Source organism: Coloeus monedula, assembly GCF_965178545.1.
Source record: "Coloeus monedula genome assembly, chromosome: Z".
NCBI classification, from domain to species: domain Eukaryota; kingdom Metazoa; phylum Chordata; class Aves; order Passeriformes; family Corvidae; genus Coloeus; species Coloeus monedula.
Genome location: NC_138822.1, coordinates 33,474,379 through 33,488,394, shown reverse-complemented (window position 1 = coordinate 33,488,394; position 14,016 = coordinate 33,474,379). Strand labels below are relative to the sequence as shown.

At 44.0% G+C, this 14,016-nt stretch overlaps 1 protein-coding gene across 1 annotated transcript in view; it reads right to left on the bottom strand.

Annotated features, from left to right (window-relative positions):
• The window catches only part of DMRT1 (doublesex and mab-3 related transcription factor 1), a gene marked incomplete at both ends in the record, with an annotated part of 57,440 nt that extends 47,723 nt beyond the window's left edge, over positions 1-9,717 (bottom strand). The window contains 2 exons of the mRNA XM_082300883.1: positions 6,161-6,344; positions 9,433-9,717. Coding sequence (XP_082157009.1) covers positions 6,161-6,344; positions 9,433-9,717 — 469 coding nt within the window. The remainder of the gene's footprint in view (positions 1-6,160; positions 6,345-9,432) is intronic.
• Between the last annotated feature and the right edge of the window lie 4,299 nt (positions 9,718-14,016).

Below are 14,016 nucleotides of genomic sequence, written 5' to 3'. Positions count from 1 at the left end.
ACACAGGACTGAAAGCCTGACAGGAATAACAAAACTTCTTAATTCACGGACTTTGAGAACTGACACTAGTTCTACCCTGTTTCACCAGTATGACGGAAATACCACTCCTTTGACAACAGTGTGCCTCATTGAATGAATATATACAGCACCTCAAACATTAGCTTAGTTAAAACACAGGCACCTACACACACTCATCTGCGCGTGCAAAGCTGCAATAATGAATACTGCTTGAAAAGAGGAGCAGGGAAAGTGCAAGCTCTGCAAGAGAACTGGAGAATTAACTGGAAACATCTAATCAGGGATGCAGAACCCTGTAACATTATGATTTATTTAACACAGTCGAACAATGGCTGGAGGCAATGAATCATATAGGAGATGACAAAGCTGCAGGAGATTTCTGTCATCTACTTTAACCTGCACATTGATCAGAGTTTACCCCGTATTAATCACTTGAGATCATAATCTAACACACTCTTAAACACCTCTCCCGATTATGCTTCACTTACCCCCTTGTCCTTATGTAGGTCACTTCACTGCTAATTGCACTTCTAGTTAGGAAAAAAAGTGTCTAGTGTCTAATTTAATTTTGCCTTTTTTAGTTTCAAGCCGTTGCTCCTTGTTATGCTGTCTCAAGCACTGTAAATAATCCCTCCCCCTCCTCCATATTATTACCCCTCAAATATTTATAGACTGTTTATATCCACCCTTAGTCTCCTTTTCTACAAGCAATACATCATTTTTGTCACCCTTCCCTCTATCCTTTCAGATTTATCTATGTCCTTTTATAATGAGATGCTCAGAACTCCTCTACCGTTTCCCCAAGTACAGTGAACCCAAAGCAGCAGTGAGAAGCTGAAATGCCCACCCCTTCTTGCTTCAGAAACAACTCCTTTTTACACAGCTCTGAGGAAAACATGTTATTTTAATAGGAATTGAAAATTACAAAACCACAGCCACCACACTGTGGAGTGCTTTGTTCATTGCATGCTTCTATCAGTCAGGAATTAAAAAATCCTATTAAGGGTAAGTTTTATCCTAAATCAAGGAAAGATTGTTGAAAGCTCCCATAATATTTACTTAGTCCAGCTTGAAAGAGATTTAGTAACTAAGAGAACTACTATACAGGTAGAAGACCACTTCCAGCAACTGCTTCCCAAGACAAAATCTAACTTGCGCTGTGCGAATCATGTCAATCCAAGAAAGGTAAGACAGTCCACAAACTCTTAAAAGAGATACATGCAAATGTGATTCTTTTTGTCTTATCTTAACTGCAATGAACTGGAGAAAACCAGATGATGATGGATTAGTTATTCACAGGTGAAGGACACAAAACTTCTCTCTTTGTTAGCTGTTACAATCCAGTAAAGAGAGGTCATGTTTAACTACACTCCTTACTTTTGAGCAGAGATTTGCTAACTGTGGGAGAAGCCACGGAAAAGCACCAGGAAGCAATGGAAGGAGGTGGCAGAACCAGGAGGCAGCAAGAAACTAAAACTGCTAAAGAAGCAGCAGGAGAACATCATCCTTAGAAAGTAGTGAGGAGACCAAGAGAAAAGCAAAGAGCAGGAGGATGGTAACCACTGCAGACCCACCAATATCTCTGACGGCATGCAGCCATCATGTTAGTCCTGGCCCAGGCAGGCAAAGCAGCTACTGCCACCTTCTTACTGCTCAGCCTTGCTGAGGCTGCTGCCACCTGAACTATCAATCCCCTCCACCTCCTGATATTCCCCACTATGTTCTCCATAAAAAAAAATCTACCATTGAGTAGGTCAAAAGGGTCAGAAATTCTTTCACAAGCTTGCAAATGCTTATCAGTATTGAGGCTGGCTGAACTTCAAATTTCAGTATATTGGCTTAATGTCAACACAAGCAAGGAGGAATTTCAGAGATTCACACAACAGTCTAGTTTGGAAATGATGTCTGGAGACCAGCTGGCCCAAACTTTACTCAAACCAGAGCCAGCTTCCCAAATGGATCATGTTGCTTATACACCATCCAGTCAAGGTTTGAGCCCCCCCCCCCCCCCAAGCATAGAAACTCCAGAATCTCTCTGGATAACCTGTTTCAACCCCTAAGCACTCTCACAGTGAAATGGCCATGGCAGCTTTCTCATGATCAGTTGACTAAAATGAGGCTTTTTGGATGAAACTGGAATTCTGACAGCACATGACACTATGCTATAAATACTTTTAAAGACCTTTCTTTCAAAAAGAAAATTTCTCACTTTTTTTAACCAGGCTACAGTATCTTTCAATTATAACAACTATTTTTTTTCAACTCATCACCTATGCAGCACAACAGCCACAAGATCATGGCATCAATTTTTGAAATCACAACACAGTGACCAAGAAAGTAAAGGAAGAGTTAAGAAGGCATGGCAGAGTTTTTGCAGACAACTAGAGCACTGCAAATTCAAAGGGATCTCAGTACCATCATACATTAGGCATTGTATTACTGCTGACCTCACTATAAAGATGAAAAATAAAGAGCAGATAAAAGAGCAAATAAAATCCCTTCTACTTGTCAAACAGTTTCAAAGTGAAGGCAGCACCTACTTAGAGAAAAAAAAGAATACTATTTTGTTTCTGTCAAATGTAATAAATGTAACAAAGGGAAATAACAAATACAAGCTTACTACTCACAATTGTTGAAATTATGTTTGTCAACCAGTGATACTAGGAAGGCACCTGAACAGTGCTGTCATTGCAAAGACAACAGGGAAACATCCACAACAGAGCATAGGCGCAGGAGCTGGCATTTTACATCACACAGTAATCCCATCTATATTGGATGCTTCTAAATTGGGCCAACAGCAGTGCAGAGCAGCAGAAAGAAGGGGTGCTTTCCTGTACCTTCCAGTCATCTGGTGACATATGTTGCAGCCACTCCACTGGCCAAATGCCAAACATGACCCTTAGTCCGTGACGATGACCAATATAACGAAGAAAAGGTGAAATGCATTCTCCTTCCTTCAGTGTGAGCAGTTTTCTTTCTTTTTTTTTGATAAACTAAGATGTTTAATGACCACATTTGCCTCCCCTCTCTGCCCCCTGGTGACTTCTAAATATTAAAATGGCAGAGGCTCCGAATTGACACAGACCAGTGAAGAACACAGGTGTTATAAAATGAGCATGTCTGAAAAGCACATTCTACAGGTTCCACCATAGTCTCTCCTAAATTTTGCATATCTGTTAACCTAACAAGATATAACTATCCTGCTGAAGGAAGGGCAATTACATCAAATGCCCTGGGATAATGACTTCTGCTGCTCCGTACAATTAAATGGCCTTTTCTTTCAGCAACCTACAACTTTTTAAGGGGAAATGCACAGAAACAACAAATTCTGTCTGTAAGACACTCTACTAATGCCCTGAGACCATGGTCTGCTCCCTTCCAACTACCCTGCAAATTCCCAGTTTGCTTTTGAGTGGGAACACACACTCCATCCAAAGTAAACATGCTTGACATGGTTAATGTCCAAACACCTATGCTATGACTGTGATAATTCATTTTTCCCCTTTTCAAAAACAGCATGTCACAATGGGATCTGAAAAACTGCCCCTGGTCTCCAGGTATCATACTATTTCTGATCTGCTAATAAAATGGTTACAGCAAGCAATGACTCTCTCTCTGGCACTATGTCTGATTTGTGTGACTCCTTCACACATTACTCCTCTGCTGGCAAACAATGCTCCGTGTGATGAGAGTCCAGAAGAAGAACTGCTCTCATAAGCCAAAAACCTTAGAGGAGGAACAGAATTACCACTGTCAAAATCACCTCTTGCCCAACCTAATGTGAGTCACACAGGACACGCTGCAATCCCAGAAGCCACCACTTCCCCTGGGGCTTGCAGGGAACTGCTGACTCCTCCCTGACATGAAGCATTTCACTTTCTCTGCTCGCTCTAATAATTACTGCAAATTCTTGAAAAATCAGCACCTCAGCCTACCAACCTGAGACAATGACACTTGCTCTGATGGGGTCTCCATTTTGCTTGCAGTTTAGGGTACCAACAAAATCATAAAACAGCAATACAAGAGTCCATCAAGTACCTGGTCCTCAAACAACCCAACACATGAAGCCAGAACTTAATGTCACTTGGCAATTTCTCATGTAAAAAAAAAGGTCTTTATATGCTAAAAAGAAAAGCCTAAGGTTATTTAGGCTGTATTCCTCACCAAAGCCTGTAGTCAGACACCTGATAAAGCTATCCTACAGGTCTGGATAAACGCAGAGCACCTTCTCCAGCTTCAGTCAGCATGCAATCACTGGTATCAAATCAAACCCCAGAAGTACTTACATTACTTTCAACAGATGAACCTAGCAAAATTATTAGGGACGTAACTTTACTTATACAGTGTAGTCACCTCTGAGCTAAGCACAAATGTCTGTTGCTACTTAGGTGCCTAAAAGCAAAACTATAAACCTGATTTCCTATTCATTTGCAGATGTTTCCATTTCTGGTGAACAAGGTTGACCCTGTCTTGATTCTTGACTAGAATCACATCTTCTTTCTGGAGATGAAGCTGTATTTCAAATGTTGTCATTCACAATCAGTTATTTATTTGGACACAAATAATAACAGTTAGTTATTTAGTAAAATGCTTAAGAAACAATGTATTTAAATTGCTCAAAATCCATTGTAAGAAAGATGACTGCTCTGACCAAAAATAGTCAAACAACTCAAATTATTTTAAAATTAGGCATTTTGTTTTTTCAAGTCCTTATTCAAGCATGTGAATTACCTTAAGCTTGTTTGGTCAGTGTTTTTAATTAAAAAAACATAATTTAATTCAATTAATTAGCAATTATTAAAATGGGGTTAATAAATTAAATACTGTCATTTAAAAAACATTAAGATCAAAGGTTATGCCAGTTTTGTCAACAGTAAAATTATTTCATTCTTTGGCCTTTCTGTATAAGCAAGGATCTTCTTGTCCTCCTGAGTTACACACAATCTCTACACATTACTGAATATACTACTTTAATCTTTAGCCAGCTTTTTCCATGTCTACAGAGAAAGCATGCAGTAATGCAAATATGAAAGGAGTAACTGCATCAATTCAAAGGTGACACTAACATAATGAAAACAAAAAAGCTAATAAAAAGCTATTTATTGCTTTATTAAGCAGTTCTTTTAAAACCTTCCCAGCAAAATTCCTCTACAATGGTCTGAAACTGCCTGTCTGCACTAGATCCAACAAATCCATCTGACATACTTTTAATGGCCTGCAAAACAGAATAACGTCACTTGACAGACATACTCATGCACTGTCCTTTTATTACAATGCAAGGCATTGCCCACTTTAGAATCATCTTTCTATCTGCCAAGTATATTCACCTGTATTACTGATGTTTACAGATGATTAAAAATGGACGAAATTTCCTTTTATCTATATTTGTTTGCTTTTTTTCTGTCTATACACAAGAAATCAATTACACCAGCTCCTTTCTTCTTTCTTATATATGTTCAATCACTGTGCCTGTCAGGCAGTTAGAAAAGGGAAAAAGCAATTTGCATGGAAAAAACCATTTTGCCTAGAGTCTTCACTTGCACAGCACCTTCAAATCCCATCTGTGCTTAGCCATGCTTTCACTGAATCTACAAATATTGTTTGTCGTTGTTGTTGTTTTGGGGTTTTGTTTTACAAGTGTCAAATGCAGTAGAGTAAGTTGTAGTAAAAGAGAAGAACTGTTATCAGTCTTTTGTAGTTCATCACACCGTGCCACACAGAACCAATGCACCACCACATCAAGTCATGTAAGGTTGGCAGATCTCTGCTGCCCTGAAAACTCTTGCTACACAGCCAGCCAAAACACACTTACTATGACTGTGGCAGGAGTATATGTTTTGGGACAAAGGACAAAAGCTTCCCATAATTCTCTAATTGCAGTCACACACCCTATTGAATTTTATTACAGCACCACTCTGTGTAGAAGAAATTTTGATTTTCAAGTAAAAATAATCAATTAAAATATTAAAGACTGATACTGGATCCTTCCCTTTTGCTAGTTGTACCAAAAGTATATGCTGCTATTGGGGAGAGGATTCTCCACAACCCTGTCACTGCAAAGAGGTGAACAGGTGCCAACAGCAGGCACAGGCAGTGTTGGCCATTGCCCCCAGCCATGAGCACTGCTCTCCCAGCACTTCACCTGATGGTGTACTAGCTGCTGTCATGGCTGTACTTGCTGAGTGCATTGGGCTGCTGCTTTCCAGCAAGAGGCAAGAGCTGCCACCACTGTTCTTCTTAACAAATGTCTCCGGGACACTGGGCAGGGGCACTGGGTGGCTGATTCCAAGTTCCTCTTCCTGAGCTTGCTGTCTTCTTAGTGCAACCTGGGAACAAAAGACAAGACATAGTGCATGCTCTGTGGTTTTGAGCACAATTTATACTGGCAACAATGACAGATTCAAAGCTGGTTTTTCACTCTTTCTACTCTGAGTAGTGTTGATCATAGAATTACTAAGGCTGGAAAAGACCTCCAAGACCACTGAGTCCAGTCTTCAACCAAACACCACCACATCAACTAAACTACAGCACTAACTGCCAGGTCCACTGGCACTTCCAGGGATGGTTACTCCAGTACTTCTCTGGGCAGCCCATTTCAGCACTTGACAATCCTTTCTATTCTTCCTGATGTCAACCTGAACCTCCCCTGGCCCAGCTTGACACCATTTCCTCTTGTCCTGTCACTACTGGTTGCCTGGAAAAAGAGGCAGACCCTTGCCTTGCTACAACCTCCTTTCAGGCAATTGCAGAAGGTCCCTCCTGAGCCCCCTTTTCTCCAAGCTAAACAACCCCAGCTCCCTCAGCCACTCCCCATATGGCTTACTTTCTAGGCCCTTCCCACAATCCAGCCAGTGGGTACAGCAGCATACAAAGATATTAAAAACCAACCCCTTTTGGTGTTCAAGCACATATGAACAAGCCTATGAAATGCTGGTGACATACACATCTTCCTCCACCAAGGCCAAACAAAGACATATTACAGCTGACTACACTTCCCCAACACAGATGCTCCTGGCACAAATACACTGCAGAAAGTGTAGTCACTACCCTCTTCTCTGCTGATACACAGCTGCTGAGGCTGAGAAGTTAGTCTGCTTGCAGGGTTCTGCTGTGCCTCTTATCAATATAAAGCAGCTCTTCATGAGGGCTTGCATCTGCAATCTTCTGCTCTATCCAGGCCTGCTAGGTTCCCTGCTGGCTCTTTGCTAGAAATTTCCTCTTCAAGGAAATATCAGCATACAGTACCCTGTACACAGAGAACCATTATGGAAGAAGCATGGCAAATGTAAGGTGCCATCCTGCAAGCATCTCAGACAGCATCACACATACTGCAGACAGCTGGGCAGGTCTGGAGAAGCTGGAGCTTCCCATTTCTTTCCCAACACTGACAATGTTCTAAAGCCTAGCTGGTTGTGGCCAAGCCCATAGGCACTACACAGTTTGGATGTGGGTGCAAACAAACCATATTCACTGCTTACAGACAGCCCCTTCTGCCTCACCTGAACTAGTAGATCAATATAACCCATCTGTCCACCCATGCCATGTGTCTAGGAGATAAATATGACACTGCTACAGCTACCTACCCTGCTACTTGTCAGGTGACTGATCTGCATCTTTACCTGAACCTTGGAAATCTGTTCCAGATTACAGACTGGGATCATGAGCTTTTCTTGATGGAAATTCTCCTGGGTATCTCGGACAGGACCTCCCTACATTTTCATGTTCAACAGCCACACTTTTTCCTAATACAGATGTATAATTCTGTTAACAGAAATTAGTACTAGCCTTTGCAATAAGAGACATCCCAAACAGAAGGTGCAGACTTGCAAACACCACTGAAACTTTGACTTCACAAGCCAATAACCTTGACCTGTAAAATTCCACCAGCATCAAAGGACTCATTGCAGAAATATATCAAAAGGGGGAAAGACAGACTTTCAATGTGTAACTCCTACACAGATAAGGTTTAGCTAGGGAGGCTTTCAAAGCTACTTTCAAATACTAGGCAGGGAAGAGAATACCCCCAGGAGGGCCATCACCAGAGCCTGCAAGCAGGAGGCACCCAATGCCTGACAGAAGCAGCTGAGAAGCAAAAAGAGTCTCTGTTGAAGGGGATGCTTGCACGGGGAACACTGCACTTCCTGCTCCCTTCCCCGAGGCAGACAGCGAAGGGATCCACGTTTATTATCCCATGGTTCACAGCAGGCAGAGAAAGCGCATGTAACTTGGGCATAACAACAATTTCTGGACTGCCATACCACCAACAAGGAGGAATTGTTTAAATGAACGAAAACTTACTACCACTCAGTTCTGAGGACGTTTTATATACCTGCACTGAATAAGAGAATCAAAAAGCGGGGAAGGATTTAATCCAGGGCCGCTTTAGGTTTCTAAAACCTGTCAGCCCGACACACATTTTATGCGCGGTCATGAAGCTCTGAGCACACACCAGTTGCAAACAGACGGGTGCGGGATGTAAGCACTGCCTTCCCTCGCACCAGCGGCCCCAACGCCTTGTCAATAATTTGCCCGCAGGGGATCGTTTGCACCAACAAGGGAGTACAATGCCCCTCACAGAGCTCAACCATTACAGCGGCCATTACACGCCCAGGACTCCTCTTAATGAACTCTGCAAGATGAAGATCGCAAGGGCTAATATAGCCCTGCAAAGTTACTCCTACCCTGACCTGGATACCGTTTGTTTTCTTAGCCCTCAGAACACTTGAGCCCTCGTTTAGATTTAAAATGACACACCTACACAGCTAACTGAAGAGCTGCTATATACAAAATTTGGAACAACGCTGTTAAAAAACCCCCCAAACATTAAAAAGTTAGAAATGAGCTCAACTGAAGCCACCATCATCAGGAAATGCAATTACACCGAATCTGAAAACACCGGCGCAAAATATTCAAGCAATTAGCTGGCTAGATTATTCATTTTCTAGTTAAAAGCAAGCTGGAAAACGACCACTGACGGCAGTTTAGGTCCCGCTCCATGCAGGTTCTACAGCCGCCCACACCCTGTGGAACTGTCCACAGGGCTGGGATGTACCCGGCTCGGGGGAGCGGCGCTCGGCCGGGGTGCGCAGCTGACCGCTCACCGCTGCCGCTCGCCCCGACTGCAATCCTCCGCGCCTTTGGGGCATCTCCCTTTTTTTATGGAAAAAAAAATTAAATAACTTAAAACAAATACAGCGAGAAGTCTCACTAACATAGGAACGCGGCGGTGTAACTCTTGACTCCAGTCCGGGGCGAGGCTAACCCACGGCTGAGGTCTCGCAGCGCTGCGCACCGCATCTCGGCGCGGCCGCTTGGCCCCGACGGGCACGACAAACCCTGGGCACGGAGCACACACACACCCCGCTGCCGGCAGCGCGCCGGAGGACAGCCCATCCCGCTACGGGCACAGCTCACCTGCGCTGCCATGACGCGCTGCCGCTCGGCGATCAGGCTGCACTTGTTGCACTGGCAGTCCCGCCACATGCAGAAGCGCTTGTGTCCCTTCAGCGGCGAGGAGTAGCCGTGGTTGCGGCAACGGGCGCACTTGGGCAGTCGCGGCCGCTTCTTTCCCGCTGCAGCGCTGCCCCTGTCCGCCGGGCCGGCTGCCATGGGGGCCGCCGCCTTCCCGAAGCTGCTCGCCTTGTCCCCCGGGCCCGCGACGTCCGGGGGCTTACTGAAGGCCGGGGTGTCACTGGGCATCGCGGCAGGCGGGGGACAGCCGGCAGAGCGGTCCGCGCGGTGCTGTCCTCCCCTCTCCTGTCCCGTCCCGTCCCGTCCCACCACCACGCGCGTTTTGGCGGGCAGCACCAGGCGGGCGTCGCCCCTCCTGCCGCGCCTCCCCCACCCCTGCTCCTGGGGGGTCGGTGCGGCCGCGAAATTACTTCTTGCCCTCCCGAGGGAGCGGCCACCCTTCCCTCTGCGCTCCTCCCTCCCCCACCAGGCCGGCCTGTGGCGGCAAAGGCAGGCCCCGTCCAGGCCGCTCCCAGTCGGATGCACGGCGGGGCGGTGGGTGCAGGGCCGGGGGTGGTAGAGGTGCTGCGGGGCTTGGCTCAGCCGCGCTGCCCGGCAGGTCCCGCTCGACAGAATGCCCAGGCCCCCGGTCGGGGGCGCTCCGCGGCCGCCCTGCGGCCTCTGCCCACCCTCCCTGCCCCGCAGCGGCCAGCGCAGGCCATGTCCATGGTGGTGATGCCGGACGAGGTCTGAGACAGCAAGGCGGAATCGATACAGAGAGGCCGTGCTTAAGCCCAGTGGTCCCTCGGGTTGGGCAGGCCAGGTTTGGGCAGGCGACCAACATGGCCTAGCCCAGGGAGAGGTGTGACACCCGAATAAAACACCCAAGTTGCCACAGCTCAGCTGCTCTTTGTCGTGAGGCTGCTGGCGTCTTGCTGGACTGCATCCTCCCTTTACGGGTTACCTTGCAGTTGTATCCCGCAATGTGTATAAAGACACCTTGATCAATATCTGTGTGGGCAGGTGATTCCAGCAGGTATCGGGGTGAGTGAGAGTATGGTGGTAACACGGTAGCCATCACCTCTGGAGCTGGTGTGGGTGGCAGAGCAGCTGAACTCTGCAGGGGAAGACAAGCGAAGATGCTTTTCTCTTCTTTACATAGGCCGCCCTTCCAACTTGGCACTGTGATTTATACATGCATGCAGCTCTACAGATATTATTTACAGTATTAATATTTCCTCTGTTACACCTTTAAATCTTTCTGGGTTCAACTTTAAATGACGCTATCTTCATGCTGAAATGAAACTATTAAATTACATCTCAATCTAAGATGAATGACAACTGTCAAATGAGTGACTCAACAGAGATGAAGCAGAAAGCATCTGAGATTATGTGAGGCTGATTTATAAAGATTGCATAAAGATTTCTATAACCCCAGCTTCATGACTCAGCATATCAGATGGCAGTAAGTTACAGTAGGTAGAAATTTATTTCTGCTAGAAGAAGCCAAGAAAGGCATCTCTCTCTTTGTGATCAGCTAACTCCAAGCTAATTCTGCTCAGACTGAGCCTCCATGCTGGAAACAGTGAGTGCCTATCTCTCCGCCTGAAGAAAGCCCCAGATCCTTGCTGCTTGATGCTTTGCATTAGCTTTTAATAAATGACATTTAAAGAACTTTTTCCTTCATGGTACAACAATGGAGACATTTATGACACTTTCCATCCTCCAGAGAGACCTCATTCAAACCCTCCTGTTAAGCCCCAGTCGCAAGCAGTCAGACAGTCCACAAGTGAAGGCCAAGCACAAGCTGTGTGGGCTTGGTATGACCATCATTCAACTCGCAGAAACTGAAACTTTTCCCTTGCATCACTTTGCTGGGATTGACATTTCTTATGTCAGTAACTGCACATTTTCCCCACAAGATAGGAGAATATGAACACAATGTTTAGAGGAGCAAAACCGGGATTTGCCTTTACATGTAGTGGCACGTATCACTAATGTTTAAGGGAGGTGAACAATGTAGGCATACTTAGCTTCACATATCAAAACATAAAACTCCTCCCTGAATGAAACCAGTTGAGATCTTCTCAAGTCATATGGGCATTGATCAGTTTCCAAAATTTTGTCTAGGAGCAAACCTTGCATATCCAGTTTGTGAAGTTCAGTGCATGGTGGAATACACACAGAGGAAGGTTTTCAGGTTCTCCCCTACGAATTATCTTAAAGTCAATTGAAAATGCAAATTAAAAAGTAGATGAAAGGAGGCTAAATCAAAAGACCAAGAAAGGCAAAATAAAATAAACCCAACAGAGGTAGGAGAAGAAAATCAGAAATGATAGCAGGGGTGGAAAAGGAGAAAAGGTAAGAGAAGGAGAGTACATAAAGCAAAGACAGACAAAGGATAAATAATAGCAGTCACCAGGTGTTTATATATGACTTTTCACTAGAAACTTAAGTGGGACAGCCTACCTCAAAGATGAATTACAGGATGCAAAAAATGCAACAGTTCCAAGAAGAACATTCATTCATCACTCTGTCACGTAACTAGTATTTTCTACTCCTGCTTTTCAGGCCAACTGCACAGATCTGTATTATCCATAATGTCACAGAACCTACTGTACAGAAGAAAATATTAATGTTGTTAGTACCTGTTTGGTGTTTTGTGTTCTGGATGAATACCACCAAAATAGATAGATGCCTCATGAATACAAGTACACGATTGATCATTTAATAATGCATTGCTTTAGTTTTGCTAGCTCAAGTCACACTTTGAATATGGGTTTAGAGTGCAATGTTTTTCTCCATTTTTTTAATGGGTATTTGGTGAGGTTGACAACACATTGCTGGATTTGTCATCTGTGGAATCATGAAGTAATAGGAGATGGTCATAAACTGCTGTTAGTCCTAAGACGAATCACAATAACCTCACTGCAAGTCTTCAGGAAATTTAGTCATTCATTTAATGTACGTCTGGGCATCTCTGGTTTGAGTCCATCCAGTGATTATGTCAGTGACTTAAGATTACTGCAGTTTGCTGTCACCTTTGGAAATAACTGTAATTAATATTTCTGATGAAACAAAAATAAGAAGAATCAAAAGACATTTTTGCTTTTCTTTTTTTTTTTTTTTTTTGGTCTTAATAGATATCTGATAGCTGTCCTTTAGTTTTAACTTTTTCTTTAAAGTCCAAAACAGCATCTGTTAGTGATGATCTGTCCTTTGCTGATTCATGCCTTTAGCTGATCTCTTGAACCTTGCAAAAATATTTTATTTGCTAACAAGATTATAATTTTGAGGGACAAATGTGGGCAAGATGTGATCCCACCACCACATTTCATATGAGTCAGCAATTCAGTGGGGAGATTACAAATTAAAAAGGATTTAATTCTAATGCTGTTGCCTGGGAAGTGACGACCTTCAGTTTCACAGAAGTCAGTGAGGTTGAGTGCATTTCATTTTAGAGAACTGCTAGACCTGATTCTGTTTCATTTTTCTTTTTCCTGTCAGTGGGTCAAATCAGAGGGTTTGTGAGATATTTTTGACTCTGACAGATCATTTTATAGACTGTATCCCCAGGGCTGGTTGTGGATTCCCAAAAGAGCCTCAGCTGCAGGAGCGGTGAGGGATAGAAGATAAAGCATGCACACTCCCAGTCTGCATTGTTTGAAAACATCTATGTGTCCATAAACACTCTGGATGTTTTGAACAAAATATCAAAGACAGAGGGAGTCAAGCAAAGAAGGGAAACCGTGCCATCACATTCCCTGAGACACTGATAGGAGCTGGGAAGCTCCTCAGTGTTGAACTTTAGTGTTTGCCTGCAGCTTTGGGTGTTTTGGCTGCCCTACAGCCATCTGCTTAACAGAATAAACAGGTGTAGAGGTACCCTCGTTTCTGCTCCTCCAGCTATGTCAGTCTGCACATGCATTTACTCACGTGAGTCATCGGCTAGTTTTCAGCTGGTTTACTTGTGCTAGTAGTCTCCCATGCAAGTGTATTCGCTGGAGCGACAGACATCATCACAACTAAAACACTTGAAAAGATACTTCAGGAAAAATCCAGTAGGTGGCATAAATAAGCCATGCATTTTTTATTTATTTTTTTACTTTTCATTTGTACACATGTGCAGTTCTCTTTCATTCATTCCTTATTTTAATCCTCCTTTAACTTACAGGGAAGCTGAAGTTTTGTCACTTGGCTCTTAAAACTTCATCCTCCAGGCAAAGTTTTGTATTCCAAGCAGAGGATTTTCTCCATGCTTTCTGGAAGCATATAGGTTTTGGGGTTGTTTTTCCCCCCACCTCTATATTTATGTTTCTAGCAGTTTCTGTTTTCAGGTTATACTACCTGCAGATCTTGAACTGCCTGCACCACAACAAAAGGAAAGGGTTTCTTACTGGGCAGATATCTGAACCCAAACCTTGCCTTGAAATGCTCAGTATTTACTAGATTTTACAGTCACCCTTACAGCTGTTCTCTCAGACACTTCTCTGTGATGATAGATAGAGTACTGGCACCAGGAGCATTACTCCAGATCACTGAAGTCTG